The 26,712-nt window shown below is 36.4% G+C and overlaps 1 protein-coding gene and 1 pseudogene across 1 annotated transcript in view; one reads left to right on the top strand and one right to left on the bottom strand.

Annotated features, from left to right (window-relative positions):
• The window catches only part of STXBP4 (syntaxin binding protein 4), a 175,966-nt gene that overhangs the window by 145,257 nt on the left and 3,997 nt on the right, over window positions 1-26,712 (bottom strand). Inside the window, exons 3-6 of the mRNA XM_014589289.1 lie at window positions 12,401-12,493; window positions 9,239-9,315; window positions 8,642-8,766; window positions 2,552-2,684 (exon numbers count right to left, since the gene is read on the bottom strand). Of these exons, the coding sequence (XP_014444775.1) occupies window positions 2,552-2,684; window positions 8,642-8,688 (180 nt within the window). The 5' untranslated portion in view covers window positions 8,689-8,766; window positions 9,239-9,315; window positions 12,401-12,493. The remainder of the gene's footprint in view (window positions 1-2,551; window positions 2,685-8,641; window positions 8,767-9,238; window positions 9,316-12,400; window positions 12,494-26,712) is intronic.
• On the top strand, window positions 4,502-6,281 carry LOC102488581 (dihydrofolate reductase pseudogene; annotated as a pseudogene).

Below are 26,712 nucleotides of genomic sequence, written 5' to 3'. Positions count from 1 at the left end.
ATGGTGTTTTATATATAAAATTGCCAGAGGGAACATTGTGCACACCAGAGAGGAGAAGAGAGGAGAAGAGAAGAGAGGAGACAGAGAGGGAGAAGAAACACCTGTCAGATCTGGGACTCCAACCACAGCCAGCTATGTGGAATTGGGTTTCCTGTGCAGAGAACTTAACTGCTATAGTATGGGACTGAGCTGCAGATTAGAAATTTATTAACATGCTGAAAACAGTATATAGGACAAATGTCTTACTAGTAATTAAAAAAATATTTAAATAAAATTCCATCCATTTTGTATTTTCAGGGTAAATATGCATTTAACTCTCTATCTTGAAGAAATATACAAAAGTAAGTATGAGCACTGGGAAACTACTAACTGTTCTCTATTTTGGCTGTTTTCTTCTGTTGAACATGACCAGGTTTAAAGACTATTAATGACTCTGTGCTGCCCTCTAGTGGTAAACAGAGGATATAGTCCATTAGAAGGTTTTGCTTTTTAATATTCTTTTCAATGAATTCTAAGAAAGCCACTGGAAAAAGTATTTATCATAGATATAATTTCTTAGCTGGCTATCACCAACAGCAGATAAAGGGTCAATTTATTACTGTAACTGCAAATAATTTTCATAGTAATAAAAAATAACAAATTGAAACTTGTCTTAAAAGCAAATTCGTGTCAGGTATCTTGATCTACGATTACATTATATCAAGTGAAGTCTAAAAAAGTAACTTAGCTATACTGATTTCATATTCTCTCATGCGCACACGCACACACAGATGCACATCCTCTAGTTTTAAAACTAAAACAGTACTTAAAACATTTCAATTCTTCGAAAGAAAAAACTCATTTTTTGTTCATTTCAATTTGTTTAAAGTTAGCATTTACATATGTTCTTATTTGGTTAATAACTTAAAATTTTCAGCCAGAAATTTATGCTAAGATGATATCTTAAACTTATTATATACCAAGTTCTTGGAAATTATATTTGGAAGATGCTTTATTATCTGAATAAGCCTGAAACAATTGAAATCAGTGCAATGACTTTTAAAGTTACTGGTGAAGCTGAAAAAATAAACTGCTTGCTAAATAAAAGTGTATAGTGGTAAGGGGGGTAAGAGAGGATTTTTTATTTAACCCAAACTAAAGAACAATACAGCAATAACAATAAAACAATGAAAAGGATTCTTTCTCATGTTATATAGCTTGATAGTAATAGAATATTTTATTAAATTATTTGTCTTATATCTTACCAAAAAGGTGATTTTCAACAAATGGTATACATAATCACTTAGTAAAACAGAAATAGCAAGTGAAATTCAAAAAGTGAGAATGCAAATATGGTAAACAGTTCATTAACAAAGTTGCTGGGGTTGTACTTCAAATTTGGGACTGAGTTTCTTAGCAACCAGAGCAAAAAGGAACCATGATATTACATATTTATTATATTAAAGAACAGAGTAAGACTTCTACTACCAAAAAATATTACATGTTCTGGTCTAATTCTACATCTAATATCTCACGTGTATTCTCAGTCTATTTCCTCCTGTGGCAGCTAGTAATATAATTAACAAGCTTAACAAGAATTACTGTAAATTCCATTTTGCTTGTTGTTTTTTGTTTTCTTCTCCATTTAGAAGGGGCAAAATGAATGTAGTTCAAATTCAACTTATCTAAATTAATGCAAAATTTAACCATGTCTTCAGACATTATATCTCTTGACTAGACTTAGGGTAAAAATTGAACAGCAGGGAGCCAGAAGGTGGTGTGGTGATAAGGCACTGAAATCCCACGTGGCTGACCACGGTCCAAGTCCTAGACCTGGCGCTTGAAAATTATGCTGGGTGCATATGCATGCACCCAGAAAGAGAATGGAGAAGGGATTACAGCATGCCCCCCCGGGAGGATGATTTCTCATTTTCCCTCTATCTCTCTCTGGCAAACTCATGAGCCCTATGGCAAAAACCTTTATAATAAATAGATAAAATAAAGACAGTAAAAAAAATTTTTTTTTAGAGAGGTTTTTGCTATAGGGCGCGTGCGCTCGCCAGACAGACACAGAGAGACAGAGAGATAGAAAGTGAGAAATCACCCCCAGGAGGGATGGCCACGCCGCAATCCCTTCTCCTCCATTCTCCTCTTGGAATCTTGGGCATGCACGCACACACACCCGGCGTGAGTTCAAGCCACCGGGTCCAGGACTCGAACCGCGGTTGACTATGTGCGAGTCCAGTGACATAGCCATTACGCTAACTGCTGGTCCCCCCCAAAATTTTTTTTTAAGTTGGATAGCATATAATTAAAAATATATATAACTTTAAATTAGAGCACAAAATAATGGTTATTTTCACCTAGGATGAACTTACTCATTTGTTAGGTTAAAGCTCCTTAAGCGTGAAGTCAATCTTTCAGTTCCTTTGTACACTACACTGAGGTATGGTCACAGTGAACAGTCAGTAAGTACTAAATAGTCACTGATAAAGAAGGAGAATATACCTTCCCACTAAGTGCTGTCTTTGTTTTTATAGTGGTGGGGGGTTATTTTTACTTTCACTTTTACCTTATAACAGTCTCCTCCAGGAATGATTTCCTGAATATATACCAATGGACCTTCATTCCGGTTAATTCCTCCTAGGATCTTCAGACCAAGGCCTGTTTCCTTGGAAACTGTAATCATCTGAAAAGCAGGATCCCTAAGATAAAGTAAATTAGCACTTCCGGGTTAGGCTAGAGATCCACACATGTCTTTTTCTTTAACCTACTTGTTAAATCAAATCTTAGATCCACACAACCCAAAACATTTAGTACCAACAGGCAAACACAGTTTTAAAAATATGGTGATAGAAAAGCAATCAAATGAATATCCTTACCTGTATTTTTCATTTTCTTTATCAAATAACAAAACCATACAAGAAATTTAGAGCCATAATGCTTACTTCTTAAGTTTACAAATTTATTAAAGTGCCTAAAGAGATATGCTTTTAGCTATTAGACTACACTGAAGGATTTCAAAAGTAAATATTTTACTGAATTAATTAAGCAACTTTAAAAGATATGCTTGTGGCCACTTAAAGCAAAATAAATATGATAATCATTTGCATAATAATAATTTTAAAAACCCATATCCTTTTTATTTAGAAAGAGTATGTTCATGGTCAAAAGCACTGGCTCCAGCTATAATTTCTGCCAGACATAAGAGCAATACTACTAGAAAAGAAGAAATTGGCCAGCAAATTCTGCAAAAGGTATAACCCCAAGTTGTGTTTCTGGACAGTATGGTCAGAGCAGAGACTTTCACTGGCCAGACAAAACTTGAATGACATTTGCACTAAGACTTAGGCTTCCTGCTTACTTGTAATGTACCAAGTGCTGTGCTAACCAATATATCCACATTATGTCATTCAACTTGATATTGATAAAATATGTAAGATTATTTTGGGGGACAGTTGTTTGCTATAGGGCATGTGCACTTGCCAGAAAGAAAGAGACAGAGACACAGAAAGCGAGAAATCAACCGCTGGGGGGGATGCCTGTGTCTCAATCCCTTCTCTTCCATTCTCCTCTCGGGATCTTGGGCACACATGCACATGTGCCTGGCGTGAGTTTAAGCCACCAGGTCCGGGACTCAAACTATGGTCGACTACATGGGAGTCCAGCAACATAGCCATTACGCCAACTGCTGGTCCCAAACGGGGACTGTGGCATCTTTCTGGTGAGCACACACACCCTATAGCAAAAACCAAAAAAAAAAAAAAAAAAAAAAGATTTTTATCCTCATTTCTCTCTCTCTCTTAATTAATTTGCCAGAGGATATGTGTACTTGCGGGAGGAGGGTAGTGTGTGGGGGAGAAAAGGAAGAAAGAGAGAAAACAGTCCTATGGGGAATGGTTATTATGTCTTCCCTTTTCTCCATTTCTGCCTCCTGTCAGGATTTGGGGAAAGCATGCACCATGCACAGGTCCCTAGTATGTTTCTCAAGTTGCTGGATCTGGGACATGAACCATGTATGCAACAGGTCATTTGGGATCCAGACACCTGAACTACTGTGCCACAGGATGGCCCATGACCATCATTTTTCTAATAGACCCAAAAGTAAGGTAGGTTGCCTTTGTAACTTTGTCTGTGGTCACAAAACTAGAGAGCAGTAATGTGAGATTCGTCTTACTTTCTTAGGAGGTAAATATGTGTTATGAGCTCTGTTTTGTTAATGTATTAAAACTTTTGTTGGGGGACCAGCAGATGGCATAATGATTACATTGCTGAATTCCCACAAAATCAACTGCAGTTCGAGTCCCGGACAGATGACTTAAATTCATGCTGGGTGTGTGTGTGTGTGCGTGCCCAAGATCCAGAGAGAAGAATGGAGGATAAGGTATTGCAGCATGGCCATACCCCCCTGGGGGCGGGTAAGTTTTTGCTTTCTGTCTCTCTGATGAGCACACGCACCCTATAGCAAAAATCTCTCTAAAGAAAAAAAGAAAAAAAAAAAAAAAACTTTTGTTGGGATTTCATGCCAAACTCAGCTGGCATCCAGGTGTTGAGAGGAAGCTCAGAGCATCTTCCTGCTGCTGTCAGAGTTTATCTGCTAAACTGCTTTGTCTCTGTGTCCCAGAACATGGGCATCAGCAAGAATGGGGACCTGCCCTGGCCTCTGCTCAGGAATGAATTCAAGTATTTCCAGAGAATGACCACTACCTCTTCAGTAGAAGGTAAACAGAATATGGAGATTATAGGTAGGAAGACCTGTTTCTCTATTCCCAAAAAGAATTGACCTTTAAAGGAGAAAATTAATTTAATTCTTGGTAGAGAATTCAAGGAACCTCCACATGGAGCTGATTTTCTTGCCAAAAGTCTGGATGATGCCCTAAAACTTAATGAGCAACCAGAATTGACTAATCAAGTGGACACGGTTTGGATAGTGGGAAGTAGTTCTGTTTATAAGGAAGTCATGAAGCAGCAGGGCATCTTAAACTGTTCATGACAAGGATCATACACAAATTTGAAAGTGAGGGACCAGCAGGTGGTGTGCTGGTCAAGGCGTTGGACACTCCCATATGGCCAACCACAGTTCGAGTCCCAGATCTAGTGACTTGCTTTCCTACTTTCCCTCTTTCTTATCTCTGGTCAAATTAAAATAAAATGAATGAATAAATAAAGTTAAATGATCTTTAAAAAAAAAAAGAAGAAGAAATTTGAAAGTGATACTTTTTTTTCCAGAAATTGATTTAGAGAAATATAAACTTCTCTCAGAACACCCAGGGGTTCTTTCTGATGTCTAGAAGGAGAAAGGCATTAAGTATAAATTTGAAGTATATGAAAGAACAAGTAATGTGAAGGTGTTTTCAAGATGTTTCTCCTCCTCTGAAAAAGTGTATAATTTTATAAAAGGAGAGAAAGTCTTTTGTTGACTTCAGATGTATAGACAATTATTTCAAAACAGTATGTTTTTACTCCCCAGTAACAGTAAATAGACAGTATCAGATGGAGAAAAAAACAAACAAAAAAAACTCCAAACTTTTTGATGAATATAGGACTTCTGGCTATCCTCAAACATATCAAGTAACTGAGACTACTACTTAAAAGAGTAATTTACATCTTTTATATATGATTATAGTCTTAGAAACAAACTTTTCTTAGCTTCTGCTATAGAAATTCTAAGCATATTTATAAGAATACTTTTACATCAATCGCTAAATAATAAAAAAGAGAAAAATGAAAGATATTTTTTTCAAAAACCCCCTGTTTTCAAATATTTTGTTCTCTATATAGCACATTATTTAGACTTGCATTATATTGAATCCAACTATAGTGTTAGAAGGCCTATCTGGTTACTAGGGTAACAGTCAATTAGCTAGGGGGAAAAAAGCAGAGAGGATTGTGTCTGAATATTCCGCTGAAATGCAGTTCAGTACCCAAAGCCATTCTTTATGGGATACTGGGCAGCAAAAGCATAAAGGACTGAAACCTAGAAATAGGAAAGATGAAGAGAGAAAGGGAACTAAGGTACATCATTAGCAAATCTCTCCAGTGACCCTCTTAAACCCTCTAAATGTGAACGTGCTTCGATGGAGGCATGCAGTCTCCAGCATGTATCGTTATTTCAATAAGAATCCTTTTTCTAATCCCAGCAGACTACCTGTTACTAATACAGCACTGTATTTACATCTCATCTTTTTACACTATAAATTTATCTGTATTGCTTTTTCTTTTTCTTTTTTCTCTCTATTTTTAAAGAGGCTTTTGCCGTAGAGCATGTGCAGTCGTCAGTGATGGAGACAGACAGACGGTGAGAGAGAAAATGAGAAATCACACCCCGGGGGGGATGATCATGCCGCACTCTCTTCTCCTCCATTCTTCTGGGATCTTGACCATGCATGCATACATGTCCGGAATGAGTTTCAAGCCACTGAATCAAAGACTCAGACTGCAGTCAGCCATATGGGAGTCCACTGCCTTCTGCTGGCCCCTGTACTGCTTTTTCTAGATCGATATCATATTATGTAAATAATTCTATTGTTTTATTTTATTTTTAAATAATTCCTAGAGGGTACATGTGGTCACCAGAGAGAGACTGACAGAAAGAGGAGAGAGAGAAAGCACCCTCTCCAACAGGGCATGGTCATACCACAATCCCTTCCTCATTTCTCCATCCTGTCAGGATTTTCTGGTACACATGCACACACACCTGGCATGTTTTTCAAGTTCCTAGGACCAGGACTTGAACTGCACCATTGGCCATGTGGAATCCAGCTCCCTTAATCATCAGGCCATGGGGTCAGTCCATGTAAATAGTTTTAGATCCAGCTTGGGAACTGGGCACATGCGAATACATGACCAAAATCCTGAAAGAAGGGAGAAATGGAAGAGAAGGAATTACAGTGTGATCATTCCCTATGGGCTATGATGCTTCTCCTTATCCCTCTAGAAAGTGCACATGCCCTCTGGCAAAATTTAAAAACAAACAAAACAAAAAAACTCCCCAATTTTTTTAAGAATTATTTCATTTAACTTTATTTATTTACTTATTTATTTATTTTAATTTGACCAGAGATGGACAGAGTGAGAGAGAGAAAGAGACAGAGGGAAAGTGAGAAAGTAAGTCACTAGGTCTGGGGCTCAAACTACAGTCGACCATGTGGGAGTCCAGTGCCCTTAACCACCACGCCACCTGCTGGCCCCAAAACTCCCAAATTATTAAGAATTTAGATTTCTTACACTTTTCTTTTTTGGTATTAAAAATACTTTCATCACAATAAGAAAATGACAATTTAAAACTATGAAATGATACTAGTATTTACCTATCAGATTAAAAGAACAATTAAACTTTGGCAACATACTCTGATGACAGAGCTGTGGAAAAAAGCACTTTTGTACATTGCTTGTTAAAATGCATAATGGCACAACTGAATGAAAGAATTTGGTAATAGCTAACAAAAAAATTACCCTTGATTCAGCAAACCTATTTCTAGGAATCTATACCAAAGATAATTTAACAAAAAATAAAAAAATGACTTATATACTGGGTTACTCATTTTAGCATAATTTGTATTCACATAAAACTGCAAATAATCCAAATTTTGATCAGTAAGATACTGGTTAAATAAAGTATGGTATTGCCATAGGATGGATTATTATGCAGTTATAACAAGGAACAAGGAAGATCTATATAAACTGCTATAAAGTGATCACCAGGATATAATTTTAAGACAAAGTGGTAAGGTCAAAAGAGTATATATAATATATTACCTTTTGGTTAAGAACATACCAAGGAGTGAAATGCAAATATATAATTATATATGCTATACATGTACATACTTCCATGTAAATGCATTTGATTATACAAAAAGAAGAGCTAAAAAAGAACAAAGAATCACAATGTTTCTCTATAGGAAGGCAGAGTCAAGAAAGAGAATTAGAGCAGGAGTTTTTTTAATTTACCTTATTAAATGTATGTTGCATGTTAGCAAAATGACTTCTAAGTCCTCCTATCCCTGTCTTCATGGCCCCCAGCAATGTAACTTTACTGCTCCTTTCTATATTGTTACTCCTTGAATTTGAACTAGTAATCAGAACTTCTGATAACTACCAATGGCAAATCAGTAAATATGAAAAACCCAGACATTGAGAAACACTTGTGGTTGTTTCTGTGAACCGTTCTGCCATTGTGTGAAAAAGTGTGGGCTGAGTTAGCCAGGTTGAAAAAGACCTTAGCCATCTAGCATTCCTAGGTCAGGCCTTAGAGCATGTGAACGTGGCCATCCTACATCATTTGATGCATATCAGAAATATTGTTCAATCATCCCACAGAATCATGAGAGGACAAATGCTTAGGCTTCGTAGTCAGCAAAAACTACTCTTTAGGTAATTTTTATACTGGAATTATAAAATATTTTATATATATAAAAAAATCAAATCAAACTTTTTTACAAAGCCATCTTTATAAATAATTTTGGACAAAATGAAGAATTTGTCTCATATATTAATTAACACTGAAATACCAGTAATTGAATGTATTATTTTACTCATTACTGCTATCCTAGAAAATATTAAAATCCTAACTGTAAAAAACTTTCAGCCAAATGTTCATTAATAGTCTACATATTTCAAACTATGATATTTCAAAGCACATTAAATTGAATTTAAAAATTACTTCTCAAGTGGACTGGATGATGTGACAGCAGATGTATTTTTATTCATGCTTTCTCCACAGCAGCCTTGGGTTTAACAGCTATATAAATGAAGGCCTTGATGAAGAGTCTAGAAATTCTTCTTTTCCTAAGATTGGAGAAGTAGAAAATATATTTGTCAGGCCTCAGAACAGTCAAGTTGGATTCCAACTTGGTACAAAAACATTATATAATACATATGTGGCATATAAACAACATATCCCTATATATACATGTTAGATATATTTTATGTATTTTGGTCTATAACACTTTAGTCATTGATGATAACATCTGAGAAGTATAAAAACAGCTCTCTAGGTAGATAGAACAATATCTATATCATTATGAATATCTGTGGCTATCTATATATGTATACACATAATCTGTTTTCTCTGAGTGAAGAATGCAGCTAAGCGTTAGGTAATTAGTTGAACTTTCACCATTGGTAAGCTTTAAAAATACATCACATAATAATAAAAGAATGAGGAAAATGTCTCTTGTGAGCACAAGGCTGTGCAGTTTATATTCAGAAAAATAATTATACAATATACTTAAAAGAAAACAAATTCTTTATGTCTCACCAACTATTTTGAGGAACTTCCAGCAGATTCTATATTATTCTGACTCATATTATTCAATGAGCTTCTTGAACATTTTCCTATGGGAAAAAATATGATTTTAATGTTTTGTATAGCTCTACTGTGAAAATCACAGAGTGAACACAACAAAGAAACTTAAAGTTGAAAATGACATTGGGATAGATAGTTCAGCACAACTCTCTTGCTGAATAAATGAGCAGCTACATTCATGGAGATTGTGTGCTTTTTAGGGAAATGAGAAATAGTTTTCCCAGGTAGGATTTGGGCTTGTAAGTCTACAGGATGGACCTTGAGATCTGACACCCCTGGGTTCCAATTTGAGCCTTTGGGCTTTTTAGAGCCTCAATTTCTTCATAGATACAGTTCCATTTTCACTGATGGCTTCACAAATATATATATATATGTTATAACTTACCAAACTATCTCATTTTAAATTATCTGCTGTTGTGGCAAATCAATTATACCATAATAATGTTAATTTTTTAAAAAAAGAAAATCTTGATTTTTGTTAAAGATGGCATCTTGACCTTGGCATGTATCTCTTTTCCCCCCCAGGAACCCACTGATGTGAAAGTACAGGGTTAAAACAGTATAAAGTCATAATGTTAAAGAGTAAATGGGGAAAGAATCCCCAGATGAAAATTTAGCAATCTTCTGGAAGACAAAAAAATAAATGATAAAGTGATCATTTATAAAAGTGGATTGAAGAAGCTGAAACCTAGGGCAGTGCTTCTTAAATATTCTGTTTGAACACACACATAGAAAATGGTAATGTCTGTAAGTTGTACTTGGATATAGACAGGAGACATCCTCTGAGAAGCTCAGAGAGGTCAATGTCTTAGCACACCTATAACTGATTCACAACAAAATTCTATCCTAAGAAACAGAGGCAGGAAGAATACATATTGGAGAATCCCAGGAAGGATGAGGACACAGAAACCCAAAGTTTTAGAGAGAGAAAAGAGAGGCAGAAAACAAAGACTAAATCAAGGGGGGTCATCCTATCTCTTGCACAGATTCTTGTGTAAAGAAATTGAAAGGACAAAGGGGCAACAACTTTCTGGGAGTTTAATACAGCTGTATTCAGTGGTATGTTGTTAAAAATGTATTTCAGCTTTCACAGGCCCTGCAGTAGCAGGCAACAGCAACAGTGGAAGCCCAGAAATAAGGCCGCAAGGCAGCAATAGTGATGGCAGCACAAAGCCAACGTCCATGAAGCGAGAATGTTACTCAGTACCCCATGAAAGAAAAAGGGGGGAGGCAGGAGCTTAAAATCCCAGGACTTTGACTAGTAGTGATACGAGATCAAATACATGCGTGGGGCAGATTCTCAAAACTCAAGAGTTAGTTTTGATATAACAATAATAATAGTAACTACCATGTCATATACTATGCCAAGTATACCAAATATACTTATTTAATATTGTGGAAAATGCATTAGAAATAAGTAAAAAAAAAAGCTGAATCCAAATGGCAATACTGCTATGTGCTAGTCATACAGCCTTAGAAAAGTCACCCAACTCTTGGCATTTCCTCACATTAAGGCAGGCATAGTAACACCAAGTTCAAAGAGAGACCAAAAAATGGAAGTCCATCCACTAGTACTAAAGTGAGTAAGATCCCCAGCTAGTGATGACTTGTTCGAACTGGGCACAGGGTCTCCAGATCACCTTAGAACATATGCAAATCTAATGTATGTATCAATCATAGATCTTGGTAATAGAGACCATTTATGGCAACACATTTAAAAGACATTTAAAAGGTATTTCTATTTATCTATTTATTTTTTGAAGAGGTTTTTGCTGTAGGAGAGAAAGGTTAGATCAGCAAAATCAGAGAAAGTGGAACACTGAGGGAATAAAATCTGGTTTCATAAGATTAATCTACTCCAGAAAGTAGATTAATCTGGCGAGCACATGCATACCAGAAAGAAAGAGACAGAGAGACAGAAAGTGAGAAATCACCCTGCCCCCCAGGGAGGATGGCCACACCACAATCCCCTCCCCTCCATTCTCCTCTCAGGATCTTGGGTGCGCGTGCGCACACACACACACACACACATACACACATCCAACATCAGTTTAAGTCAACAGGTCCAAGACTCACACCATGGTCAGCTACATGGGAGTCCAGAGACATAGCCATTGTGCCAACTGCTGATCCCAATATTTCTGTTTTAATATCAAAATAAAATTTAGTGTCACCAGTGCCCAAGATGACTTGAACAGTTTGCCCACAGAGATAGTCAAATGAATAGACATCAGGTGGCTCTGATAAAGTCTCTGACAGTGGTATGCACAGGGAGTGAAAGGAGCAGGGGGTTAGGCCATCCAACCTGGATGGAGCTGTCATCATCCATCACCAATAAACCAGGCACCATTGTAAGAGGATCTTCTCCTCACAGGAGCTCCATGAGGAGATGTTATTAACCTGCTGTACATAAAGAAAATTGTCATAAAGAAACTATGTGCTCATCCTGCGGCTTGGCAAAGACTAGTTGTGAATTAAATTTGAATTTAGTTCTTCAAAGCTCCCAACCTAAGCTTTTTGTACTGCAAGATGCTGGGAAATGAATTTATGTGAAAAATTTTATTCTTTCTCCAAGAAAGTAAGATGTGTTAACAGAAGTAATATGCTGTCTTGATTATATGAAGACAATGCTATTAATTAAACATCTTTATAATAACAGAAGGGGTTTTAATCTTATCCATCCAAAAATAAGCTTTTTTAAGAAAATGAACCAGGTACCCATATTCTTAAATATCATGAAATGCCTGTCCCTTCCCTCTATTTTGCCTGTTTCCAACCCCTCACCTTTACCAAAGCCTGCAAGACCCTCAAACCAATAGGCATTCTAGTAATGCTAGACATGCACATACACACACACACAAGCACATACCCCACAACTTCCCATTATTAATGAATGACACTGAAGTAAAGTGTTCTGTTCTCTCACTAACAATATGCACATTCAAGGAAAATGAATTGTTTTTCTAGTTTGGTGAGTCATAAGGAGAGAAAGGTTGGATCAGCAAAATCAGGAAAGTGGAACACTGAGGGAATAAAATCTGGTTTCATAAGATGAGTCTACTCCAGAAAACTTAAATTAGAGCTTTACTTTGATATATAAATGTCTTTACTTACAATCTCATTAAATCAGTTTTCACCCCATATAATTAGAAATCTCATCACATAAAAATTCTGCCCATCAGGCATATGGTGTTAGTAATACTTGATCTAGACAAAAATAGAAAAAATGAAAAGGAAAAGTGATAAAGATATCTTGTGTCAGAATAACAGCAAAATATTAATAAACTTATCATAATGCCATAATGAAATTGATAGAAATTGCCAAACTGCCCTCAATAGAGTTTGAACTAATTTACCATCCCACCACCAACAGTGCCTGTTACTCCAAATTCTCCCGGACATGGTATACTACTTAACTTTTGGATTTTGGCCAGTCTTGTTGATTAAAGGAAGTCTAAGTGAGGCTGAGTCTTTTTTTTTTTTTTTTTTTTTAATGCTTTAAGAACCATTTAATTTCTTTTGCATGAACTGTGTTTATATTTCTTTGCCAATTATTCTCTTCATTGCCAGTGTATTTATTTACTTTTTTTGTCCAGCTTCTAGGAGTTCTTAAATCCTAGAGAGATTATCTTCTGTCAGCTCTAAAAATTGCAATTTTTTTTTCTCCTTTTCATTCCTGGTTATAGGTTTTTGTTTTGGTTTTCATTATGCAAAAGTTTATGACTAAATTATCAATTTCATGATTTCTGGATTTCAGGTCAAAATAGAAAGTCTTTGCCAACTCCAATAGGGAACATTCAAATTTTTTCCCATACCTTTAAGATTTTAAAGGGTTGTTGGGAATGTCATGAGACTTTTTTTGCATTAAAAAATATAGAAAAATAACATCATAACTTTCCAGACAACATAATATTTTTTAAATCTCTGATCCACCTGGGATCCACCCTGTTATATAATATATAGGTTCAACACTTCTATTTTTCTCCCAAGATGATTATCCAGTTGTTTCCACCATATTTATTCATCTATATTTTCCCCATTGATTTGAGATGTGACCTTTATCATTTATCAAATCTCGTAAGTATGTGGGTCTAATTCTATAATTTTTATTTTGATCCTTTAGCTAGTCTGTTTACTCATACAACAACGCAATTCTATTTTAATTACTGAGGCTTTATCATGCAGGATTTCATATCTGGTAAGACCAGTCCTCTCTCAGTGTTCTTTTGTTAACCAAATTTCCCTAGTACACATTAACTTCAAAATCTCTTTGATTATTTTGTTTCAAACAAAAACATTACCCAATGCACTCATAAAACATTGGCAAAATAAATTTCAGCTGCAATTTCACATGTATCGAAAATACAGGTGATAATTATAACAACAAGTTACAGATACAAATTAATGATAAACTACAGTTTCACAAAAGATCGTAAACATTTCGCATACTAGTCAATCCTTTCTTTTAGGCAAAGTGCTCTTTTGATGAAGATAAATGAACAGATATACACTTTTATGAACTATATTTCAGACAATACATAAAAAGGTTTTGATTCTTTTCTCTTGTAAACAAAAGTTTATCATTTACAAACTTTTTTAAAGAATTATTTTATTTAACTATTATTATATTTTTTCAGTTAGACCAGAGAGAGACAGAGAGAGACAGACAGAGAGAGAAAGTGATAAAACAAGTCACCAGGTCTGGGACTTGAACCATGGTCAGTCATGTGGGAGTCCAGCACCTTAACCACCATGCCACTTGCTGGCCTCAACTTAAAATCTTTTTTCTTTTCTTTTTACACTTACCATCTGCCACCCATTCTCTACCAACCACTTTCCCTCCTTACTGTCAACAGCATGCAAGCTGATCCTCTCTACTATCACATCTTCAGATTCCTCAACCTCTGCCATAAAGAGCAGATACTCAAGGACAAATTGAGTGGGGATATACAATGTGTATTTTTAGTCTGGCTCACTTCGCTAAACATTAAATTTATATTCATCCATTTTGAGCCAAAAGATAAGACCTCATTGTTTCTTATCACTAGGTAATATTCTATAGTATATATACGTCACAGTTTTTCAACCCAATCATCAGTTTTTGGACACTTACGTTAGTTCCAATTATAATCTGCAATTATAAATAATGCTGTGATAAACATGGATGTGAAGATGCCCTTCTGATTGTTTTCTTATCCTTTGGGTAGATATCAAAAAGTGGGGTTTTGGGGTCATATAAAAGTTCTATTTGTAGGATTTGAGAAATCTCCATATTGGTTGCCATGGAGGCTGGACTAATTTTTTTTTTTTTTTACGAGAGGATTTTTTGCTATAGGGCGTGTGTGCTCACCAGAAAGACAGAGACAGAAAGCAAGAAATCAACGAGACAAAAAACACAAAACCCACCCCCCCCCCAGGGGAATGGCCATGCCACAATCCTTTCTCCTCCATTCTGCCCTGGGGATCTTGGGCATCCATGCACACGTGCCTGGCGTGAGTTTAAGCCACAGGGTCCGGGACTAGAACCAGGGTCCACTACATGGGAGTCCAGCAACATAGCCACTATGCCAACTGCCGGTCCTGAGGCTGGACTAATTTACATTCTCACCAACAGTGTAAAAGAGTGCCCTTTTCATCACAGTTTCACCAACATTTAACATTTTTTTTTTGATGATAACCAGTCTAACTGGGGTTAGATGATATTTCATTTTAGTTTTAATTAGCATTTCCCTTATTACAGAGATTTTTAACATTTTTTCATATGGCGTGTGGCTATTCTTAAGTCTTCCTTGGAGAGTTGCCTGTCCAGTTCATTTGTCCTTTTTTAAACTGGAGTATTTATGTTTTTTAATGGGTGAGCTGCCTGAGTTCCCTATATATTCTGTATATCAATCTCTTATCTGAAGAGTAATTTGTAACTATTTTCTCCCATTCCAAAGGTTGTCTTTTCACTTTAGTTACAGTTTCTTTTACTGTGAGAAAGATTTTTAGTTTGATGTAATCCCACTTGTCCACTTTAGGGACCACTGCCTGTGCTGTAGGGACCTTATTTAAGAAATCTTTGCCTACTCCGCTCTCCTCAAAAGCTTCCCTTATGTTTTCTAACAGTAATTTTGTAGTTAGAAGGCTTTCAAAGTCTTTGATCCATTTTGAGTTAATTCTGGTTAATGGTGTGAGGGAGGGGTCCAGTTTAATTTTTCTAAAGATGTATACCCAGTTCTTCCAACACCATTTGCCACAGAGATTTTTTTTCTCCACTGTATTGTCTTATACCCTTTATCAAAGGTCAATTGACTGTATGATTTGGAGTTTATTCCTGGATTCTCTATTCTGTCCCATTGGTCTATGTGTCTATTTTTGTGGCAGTATCATGCTGTTTTAATTATCATTGCTTTGTAGTATGCATTGAAGTCAGGTAGTAAGATACCTCCTAGTTTATTATTATGATACAGTATTGCCTTGGCAATATGAGGTCTTTTTGATTCCAGTCAAAATTTATAATTGTTTTTCCTATTTATGTAAAGATTGTATCAAGTAATTGAATCAGAATTGCATTAAATATATAAATTAATTTGGGTTGGACTGACATTTTGATTAGATTGATTCTTCCAATCCAAGAGCATGGGATGTCCTTCCATTGTTTTTATATCATGTTAAATTTCTTTTTTTCAGTTTTTCATAGTTTTCCTTGTAAAGCACTTTTACTTCCTTTGTGTCTTATTTGTTTTATAGATATTGTAAATGGAATTTTCATTATTATATAAAAAAGCTACAGATTTTTGTGGATTGACTTTGTATCCTGCAACTTTACTAAATTCATTTAACACTTCTAGTTATTTCATGAATTCCTTTGGGTTCTCTAGGTATATAATCATATCATCTACAAATAGGGACAGTTCAAGTTCTTTTCCTATCTGAATGTCTTTTATTTTGCTCTCTTGCCTGATTGCATTGGCTAGGACTTTCCAGCACTATGTTGAAAAGGAATGGAGACAGTGGGCAATCTTACATTGTTCCAGTTTTTTTCTGTTGCTTTGTTTTGTGGGTTTGTTTTTGTTTTTGTTTTAAAGGTTTTTGCCATAGGGTGTGTGTGCTCAGTGGAGAGAAACAGAGACAGAAAAAGTGAGAGATATCCTACATGCACAAGGGAGACTGATCACACTGCAATCCCTTCCCCTCCATTCTCTGTTGGGATTTGGGGTATATGCACACACACAAGCTTGGCATAATTTCCAAGCCTGTGGGTTCAAGACTCAAACCATAGTCAGCCATGTGGAAGTAAGACATATTAACTACTACACTACTTGCTCACCCCCTTGTTCCTGTTTTTAATGGGAGAACTTTTAGTGTTTCTTCATTCCCATTCAGCATGATCCTCACAGTAGGTTTGTCATATATGGCTTTTATTATGTTGAGGAATGGCCCTTCCACTCTAGTTTTCTGATACTTATGATCCATATCTTGTTTATTTAAAAAATTTTAAAGTTGTTTTCATATTGCTCTTCTACTTTTTTTTTAGTTAATTCCTAGGTATTTTATTTTTTTTGTTGCTGTTAATTTAATGCCTTTTCAAAATCCATTATTTTGTAAGTGACAGAACTGTTTTTGAAAAGCTTTAAGTATAATGTCTTCTAGAAAATATTTCTCTCTCACCCCAAATTCTAACATATGAATACATGTCTTTTTTTCACAAGTATCACTAACAAGCCAGTTGAAGGAAAAATAGGCACAATTCATATGTTAGATTTTTGTTGAAAATTGTACAGCTATAACATGTTGGTTTATATCCAAAAGCATCTTACTTAATACTTCAGTGTGTGGCCTTTATCATAGTTATATGATTTACTGAGGTACCACTGCAAAGACTAAAATAATACTTCTAGAGTAGATTCATAAAAGCTGTGTAAGCAAGTGCCTGATTCTCATCCTTCCTTGCCAAAAAACTTGTATATTTACTTCAAAGTACATAACAAGCTGTGAGGTCAAGGAACTCTCATGCCTCTTAGCTATTTGTCTAAAGTGAAAAGATCACCGAAAGGGAAGGGAAGGGCAAAGAATGAGACCAATTAAGGAGATATTTCTTGGTTTAATATTAAGCTCAACCAGTCTCTTCATAATAATAATTTTTAAAAGCTCATCAGAAAAGTGCTTTGCAGATGCAACTGGCCACCTAGAGGTCTTTGAAGATCTGCTGGATTGTCTTGATCAACTGATTGGGGAGCTTTAGCTCATATTCAGTGTGAAGGCTATGCTTATTTTTTTAGAGAGGGAACAAATAAAAAAGAAAGGAAGGAGCTCAGGAGGCTTTTTTTTTTCTTTTCTTTTTTTTTAATAGCCTTTCCAAGCACATAAAGAAGAGGTGTACCTTTTTTTCTTTCTTTTTTTTTTTTTTTTTATGTTCACAGACTATATAAAATAACCAGTAACCAGAGTCCAGGCAGAGCAATAAGAATACATAGGGAATTCTTTGATTTTATGTTCAAAAAAGAAGATTGGCTGAGGTCAAAAGTACCTAAGAATGGTAGATTAGTACATAAGGCTTATAAAATATCCCTTCAAAGTGAAAATTTAGAACATTCAATAAATAACTATGAATAATAAGGAAAAGACAGTTACAAAAAGTAAGAGAATAAAAATATTTTAATGAGGGACATTTGGGGAAATAGGATATCAGTAAGGATAGAAAATCCAAATCCAGTATTTGTCTGGCAAAGGCAAGACACTAGATCATGTTAATACTCCATGGTCGGCAAGGGGTGAACCAGCAAACGTATAAAAATATTTGTTAGTTCATGAATACCATCAGAGAAAAGTTAATGATTAAAAACACCAGAAACTATCTAAATATGTAAAAACTGATAACCAGCTGAATAATTTACACTATGCTGACATAAAACTATACTACATTGCCATCAAAAACAATTTTGGTAAGGGGAACAGTGGCGCACTGGTAAAATGTGATGCTGTGCGAGGCAATCCCGTGCAGAATGGGTCCCAGTTTAAGTCTGGAGACACCCCTGAGTACACTGGGCATATCTGCGTCCATGATACAGGACTGGCTAATGGCTGGGCATGGACTGCAGTGTCAGAACCCTGTTGGGTTGCACTTTCTCTCTCTGGCTCTCTTGCTCATGGAAGAATACGTGAATAAACCTTTTAAAAAATGATTTTGGTGAAAAGCAACTGCAGGATAAAAACCGAATACATAGAATATCTTCTTAAGATTATATTTGTGGAAAATTTAGACTAAAATATAAACAATAATATCAAACAGTTGTATTTACCATATTTTATAATTTTCTTCTTTAAATTATTCTTTATTTTCTGAAAGGCTCATAAGATATATATTTTGTTGTGTTATTTTGATAAAGAATGTTTTAAAAAGTTACCAAGTTTGGATGTTTATTCCTGGCATCTATAACTAGGCTTTTAATTTTGCATTCTCGTTATTTTCCCTTTATGTCATTCTCTTCTTTCATCTCCACTTATTAAGTTATTGACAAATTTTGCAATATGAAAGAGAAAACAACATAGATCAGATCTCAAAGAAAACCAGTGGTATCCATTTTTTTTAAGAAAAAATTTCATATATTATTATTATTCACTTTGACCAGAGAAGGACACAGAAAGAAAGAGAGAGGGAGGGAGGAAGAGTGAGAAAGCAGGCCACCAGGTCTGGGACTCAGACTGTGGTCAGCCATGTTGGAATCCAGTGCCTTAACTACCATGCCACCTGTCTGCCCCCAGCTGTTTCCTTCAAACAGTCTCTTATATCACTCCTTTGTAATCAAATGGACAGGCAGTAAAAATAAGTAAACCACATTTTTATGATATAATTTTAAAAAAAGAAGTCTCAGAATAAACTCATAGTACAAACTGCATTAAATGTTACTTGCTTCTGAAATTAATGGTCTATCATCTGTTTCTTAAAGAATTATTTATTTAATTTATTATTATTATTTCATTTGCTGTAGGGCACATGCTCACCAGAGAGATAGATAGAGAAAGGAAAAGCGAGAAAGCAAGCTACCAGGTCCAGGACTCAAACTGCAGTTGGCCATGTAGGAATCTAGCACATTAACCACCACACTACTAGCCAGCCCCTATAGTCTGTTAAAAAAAAAAAAAAGGGGGGGGGGTCCAGCTGTACTAGTGCAACATAGCACAATGTTATATGCTGGAAGCTATATGGAAAACCAGGGCTTGGTTCTCAGGTTGACATGTACACCCCTGGTACACATGCATGTGTCCTCATGACCCTGGTTGGTTTGAAAAGACTTGAGGGGGGGAATTATGGTGGTAAGACTTGGTTGAAGATGTTTATCTACCTGCATCTTTCTCAAGAAATTAATTATTTTTTAAAAATGAAAACATCTGGAATTTTCTTTGTTACTGGTTTTATCTGATTTTTAGCCAGAGGGTACGTGCTCTCATCAGAGAAACCTATAAAGAGGGAGAGGGAAGGGCGAGAAAGCACCTCTCAATAGGGCGTGATTATGCCACAATCTCTTCTCTTCCATTTCTCCATCTTGTTGGGATTTGGCACTTGCCGTGGGTGTTTTTCAAGCCATTGAGTCTAGGATCAAACAGCTCAGTCGATCACATGGAATCTGGCTCCCTTAACTAGCACATCATGGGACTAAACATTTGTCACTGTTTTTATATTTAGAAGTATACTGCATTGAGGAAAGCACTGGTCTAGAGGTTTGAGTCTTATTTCAATTTCCTACTAGCCATCTGACTGACAAACAACCTAAAAAAAAAAAAAAAAACCTAATTACTCTGTTCTCCAGTTTCTTCATATGCAGAATGACAAAATCATCTATAAAATGATCTTTAAAGGTTCTATTTGGCTCTACAAACTGGAAATTTTACACCAGGCTTATTAAACTACAAGTCCCTCAGCGCTTTCTTACGAGAAGGATTTTCTTTTTAAAACATACATGTATCTCTAAGATCAGTTTGGTTCATGAATGAGATGGGGTAGCCTTCAGTCAGGTCATTTGGGAAGGATTAGAGGGGAAGAAACTGTGCTAACATAGCAACATTTCACATTGAGGCCCGGTGAGCGGGCAGGAGGGCACCATGATACTGGCTACTCAATAAATATCATAATTTGTTTGGATTCTGTTGCTGGACCAACACATTAGAATATCTTACTATTTACTGATTCCCTAAAACTAATATTAAAAATGTAAGTATTTCTTATAAAATTAGAACTATAGATTCAATATGATACCTAAAGAAATATAAAAGTTACAGCATTTAGAAACTGTACAACGTGTATACCATATCACAGCAGAGATTCTTCAAAATACACTGCCTATTTAATATAATCTTACAATTACTTAAGACTGGTAAAATTAGAAGTAATTTTCTTTCCTGAGGTAACTTTTACTTAACTGATTCTTTTTAAGTAACATGAAAGTTTCAGGGAACCAATATATAAAAGATCAAAGAATTATTTTACTATTTCCTTCATGCTGTACCCAAAGGCAATATTCACTCTGCCAGTGCATTCCCCCCCCCCTTTCAGGAATCTAAGCACTTCAGGTATACTGTTCATTTTTCTTAGGGACAAATGACTAAGCATCTGCCTGGAATACACAATCCAACACTGGAAACACCTAAAAACTGCTTTACAGGAATCTTAAGCCTCTTGAAGTACAAGCTCTTCATCAGCACAATTGCTCACTGCTCTTTAAAGTTTCCTTAGACTGGGCCAGCCCTGAGGTCTAGTGGTTAAGGGAGTTGGACCCACATCCCCAACTGCACGGTTTGAATCCTAGCCCCAGAGGCTTGTAAAACACACTGGGCACATGTGCGTGCAAGCCCCAAATCCAAACAGGACAGAGAAATGAAGAAAGGATTGTGGCATGGCCATGCCCCTTTGGTAGATGCTTTCTTCTTGTTCTCTCTGCACTCACCCTCTAGCAAATTAAAAACAAATAAATAAAAATTAAAAGTCTCCTTATACTGCTTAACTGCCTTTTGCTTGCTTTCACTTATACATTTATCTACCAAACACTTAACTCATTATAATCATATGCTAAGTGCTTTTGATATTATAGTGAAAAGGCTAGGATCTCTGTTCTTATGGAATTTACATTTGGGAAAAAAGTAATAAAAAAGGACACAATGGCAAAGTGGTTATGTTGCTGGATTCCCACATAGCCGACCATGGTTCAAGCCCTAGACCCAGTGTCTTAAAAGTCATGCCAGGCATTTGTGTGTGCATGCCCAAGATCCTAGGATGAGAACAGAGGAGAAGGAATTGCAGCTTGGCCTTCCTCTCCTTTCCTCTCACTGTCTCTGTCTCTCTCTCTCTGGTGAGTGTACACGCCCTATGGCAAAAAACCTCTAAAAAAAAAGGACACGATGAATAAAACTACATTTCAGATATTGCAAGTCGATATCAAATATGACTGCACATAAGGCTGGTTTAGACTGGGTAGTGGTATCCCAGCTAAGAAACAAATAATGTCAGCCATGAGAAAAACTGAGGGACAAAACATTCAGGCAGAGAAAAGGTCTTCAGGCAGCAAAACAAATGGAGAATGTTGATAGAACAGGAAGAAGTATGACTGTAACATAGTGAACAGAGAGAGCACAATTGGAGATAAGGTTAGAGAGGCAGGCAGGGTCTATATTACCCAGGGCCTTATGGGCCATAGTTGGAAGTCTGAGTTTTTGCTTGCTATTACATTGAAAAACTTGTTCTTAGGAGACCTGAATGGGTCTTTGTCTTATCTTTTACCTTTTTTAAAAATAATTTACTTTATACATGTAATCACTGTGCACCACCACAGCTTGTAAAATGAGTTTTCCCAGCATGAATACACTGCACACCAGTCCAGTTAAAGATATCATGCACATTATCATCAACAGACCAATCTCCATTTGTGTGTCTTGCAAATGTCTTGGCTCTATATTTTTTCCCTAACCTCCCAAACCTTGGGAATCTGTTTCTGTATTTTCTCTGGCTTTCTGCCTTTGCCTGTAATCCTGCTTTTTCCAGAAAAGTAGTCTGTGCTTTAGTCTGAATCATGTTGGTCAGTCCATTTGGGATACAGTATCCTTGTGTGTGTGTGTGTGTGTGTGTGTGTGTGTGTGTGTTTATTTTGACTAGGACTGGCTACATAAGTTGTAGGGGTCTAATACCAAATCAAACTATAAGGCCCCACAAAGTCAGCCCTGTTACTCACCAATGTTACTTGAATAGATGAATGTCTTCTACTAGTGAATGATTTCTATTTTCATTTTGCCTTTTTTGTCAATCATATAGACTTATTCAAGATCTTTTAAATGAAGGAGCTCTCAAAAAGGTGGCTTAAAGGCAGCTGCCAGAAAATAAAAAGCTAAGATATCTGGGTCAGACAGTATTACAACAGTAAACTGTGATGCTCTGCAAGGCGATCCCACATATGGGAAGGTTTCTAGTTCAAGTCCAGAGACTTCCCTATATATGCCAGGCATGCATGTGCCCATGATTTCCAGCTGGCTAATGCTGGAAGTGAATCACGGTATCAAGACCCTGCTAGGGAGCTGTCTCTTTCTATCTCTTTCTCTCTTGCTCATGGAGGAAACAAATTTTTAAAAACTTTAAAAAAAAAGACCAGATATGAAGACTTATTGAAGCAACTGTACTGCATCATTGTGCACTAACTGTAAAACCCTGCCTGTTCTTAAGCAAACTACAGTTCATTTGGTCTTATTCATTTAAACATATTATATTCCTCTTTCTCCTTTAGGCACAGTATTGTAATAACTAACTACCAAATAAATCATTGCTAGTATGGTTGAAGTAATTGTTAGGTATTTCAAATTGCTAAATAGATCTAGCAACTTTATTAGACAGACAGAGAGCTAAGAAACAGATCAGTGACTCAAATTTAGAAAATCCTTAATTTATATTGCACATTAAGAATACTTAAAAATATGGGCCAGCAGATGGTGTAGCTGTTACATCGTTGAACTTCCACATGACTGACCATGGTTTGAGTCCAAGAGGTGGCTTCAAACTCATGCCAGACACATGTGTGTGCATGCCCAAGATCCCATGAAGAGACCGGAGAAGAAAGGATTGCAGAGTTGTCATCCCCCGGGGTATTATTTCTTGCTTTCCCTCTCACTATCTCTGTCACTCTCTCCATTGAGCACATGCACCCTAAGGTAAAAACCTCTAAAAAAAGAAAAGCAAATACTTAAAAATGTAACTACAGGGGCCAGCAACTGGCATAATGGCTATGTCACTGGTCTCCCATGTAGTCCTGGATTCGGTGGCTTAAACTCACACCGGGCATGTGTACATGCATGTCCAAGATCCCAAGAGAAGAATGGAGGAGAAGGGATTGCGGTGTGGTCATCCCTCCTGGGGGGTGATTTCTTGCTTTCCATCTCTCTGTCTCTCTCTGTCTTTCTGGTGAGCACACATGCCCTATAGCAAAAACCTCTCCAAAAAAAAAAAAAAGTAACTACCAGTCAAAATTGTAAATCTTTATGTTTAAATCTTCAAAAAGCCACAATCAGATAAGGAAACACTATGTGACTATCAAAGTGGTTTGTATGAGGTCAGCTGCAGTGCCACAAATGGTAGGGCGCTGCTACAGGATACTGGGCCACATGGAGGTTTAGATCCCAGGTTGCTCCATGATCCTAAGATTAGCTGGGAGAGTCAGCATGATGAGATCCTGTGAGGGGTACCTCTTTCCTTGCCTCTCTCAATAAATGAAATAAACTTTAAAAAACGGAAATAAAATAAAATGAAAACAAAATAAAATAAACTTTAAAAAATTGTTCATGAGAAAAATAATTTATTTTACTTCATATGCAAAATTGGACCTGCTCATGGCTAACAATAGAGTTTACAAGGAGTAAATTGTTTACTGCTAATGAAGGATATTGCAAATTAAAGGTGTGTAGTCTAAAGTGTCAATTTGGCCCTTGATATTTTAAGTGTGTCATCAATACCTCTACTTGCAGAACAGGGTTGGACTAGACTTGCCCTGAGGAGCTCCAGTTCCATTCCTGGTGGAACCCTTTATTTAGCATTCATTAAATATCACAATGACTTATGCAATATCACAAGCACACTCAGACTCAAAGGAACTGCAGCCCAGGGTTATATATTCATTTAGAGCTCTCTCTTTATATATATATATATATATATATATATATATATACGCTGAGCTATTGTAAAGATGTTGAGAGGGTAGAGACTTAATCTGACTATGGTGTTGAAAGTTGGGGTCTTTGGGAGGTGACTGGAATTAAGATTATGAGGATGGGGCTCCCATGACTCAATCCTGGTGGATTTATGAGGAGAGTGAATGAGACAGGCACATGGACACAGACATGTACATTCCAGCTCTCCTCAAGTTCTTGCATTTGTGGTGCCTTATGCTATTTCTGACTCTGCAGAGGGCTGCCATTTTATCCACAGCAAGAAGACCCTAACCAGATGAAGACTCTCTCCAGATGAGACACCTTGACCTTGGGCCTCTAAAACCATGAGTTAAATAAACTTTACTTATAAATTACCCAGTCTCGGGTATTTCTGTTACTAGAAACACAGCAGATTAAAACACATATATTTCATATGTAGCCCCAGCTAGGTGCTACTTTATAGGATGCATAAAGTTAGACTTGTGTTCATGGAAATGTGTGTGTCACCTGTGTTTGCTATGAGGGTATTTGGATTGATTAGGGTCTTTGGTGATTCAATAAAATGTGGGGGGAAAATGGTATAGAAAGCAAACATAGATACCAGAGACCCTGTGGGAGGAGAGTGGGAGATTGCAGAGGGTAAGAGATAGGGAATCAAGGATGGGGGGGAAAAAAGCAAAACATACAGAAAACAAGAAATGGAAGATCATTTGCTGACAATAATATGTTTGTTGATGTGCTTGATTGAGACAACATACAGTGTACTCTGGATGGAAAATCTCATTTTGTGCGCTATAATGATGTACAGTGAATGAATGCAAATAAATAAATTGAAATAAAAAAAGGAAAAAAAAAAACAAAAAAAACACATATATTTCAGCATCTCCCAATGTTGAATTATAATTGTACCTAAGTACATGGATAGACTTCTTATAAAAACTCTTTGGACTGCTCTTGACATGTAATGCCCTGCACTGCCTCACAACTCTCTAAAGCATTCCTACCAACAAGAAGATCCTCTTCTCACCAGATCTGGCCCTTTGACCATGGACCTCTAAAACCATGAGCTAAAAAAACCTTGTTCTTATAAATTATTCAATCTCATTTTCCCATTATACAAGATGACAAGTGAAAAAGCAGAAAAGGCAGATAATAAGCAGAAGAAACCTGAAGCCAAGAAGGCTGATCCCAGCGGCAGGTTAAAAAGGGTAATCCCAAGGTTAAAAACCCCAAAAAGGGGAAGCTCCATTGCACCCAAAACCCAGTTTTAATCAGAAGAATTGGCAGATACTCTCAATCTGTGATGTATTCCAGGAAGGCCATGTACAAGATGAAATACTCGGCCACTAAATCCAGAATTGAAAAGAAAAAGGACAAAGTTCTTGCCACTGTCACAAAACCACTTGGTGGTGACAAGATTGGTGGTACCTGGGTGGTTAATCTTCACAAAATTCTTAGGTATTATCCTATTGAAGATGTGCCTCGAAAGCTGTTGAGCCACAGCAAAAAACCCTTGAGTCAGCATGTGAGAAAGCCACGAGCTAGCATCGCTCCTGGGACCATTCTGATCATCCTCATTGGATACCACAGAGGCAAGAGCATTCCTGAAGCAATTGAGCGGTGACTTGCTACTTGTGACTGGATCACTGGTCCTCTATTGAGTTTCAGTACATAGAACAAACCAGATATTTGCCATTGTCACTTGCATGAAAATTGATATTAGCAAAGTAAAAATCCCAAAACACCTCACTGATACCTATATTTCAACAAAAGGAAGCTGCAGAAGCCCAGACACCAGGAAGGTGAGATCTTTGACACAGAGAAGAGAAACGTGAGATTACAGAGCAGCGCAAGGTTGATGAGAAATCTGTGGACTCACGAATTTCACCAAAAATCAAAGCTGTTCCTCCACTCCAGGACTACCTGCGATCCATGTTTGCCCTTATAAACAGAGTTTATCTTCACAAATTGGTATCCTAAATTCCTTGCTAAGAACTTAATTAAATAACATACATATACACACACACACACATATATAAAAATTTGTGTGTGTGTATATATATATATATATATATATATTTAAAATAATAATAATAGTAAATTATTCAAACTCAGATATTTCTGTGTTTAAAAACAGAAAATAGACTAAAATAGAAAAGCAAACTAAAACTCTGAGGCACACTGATTCAATATATACTTCCAAAAAATACTAGTAGAACTATTATTGAATGTGTACAACATAACTGTAATGTTAAATGTTG

Source organism: Tupaia chinensis, unplaced genomic scaffold, assembly GCF_000334495.1.
Source record: "Tupaia chinensis unplaced genomic scaffold, TupChi_1.0 Scaffold000043_1, whole genome shotgun sequence".
Taxonomy (NCBI): Eukaryota; Metazoa; Chordata; class Mammalia; order Scandentia; family Tupaiidae; genus Tupaia; species Tupaia belangeri.
This window is presented reverse-complemented; position numbering and strand designations above follow the sequence as displayed.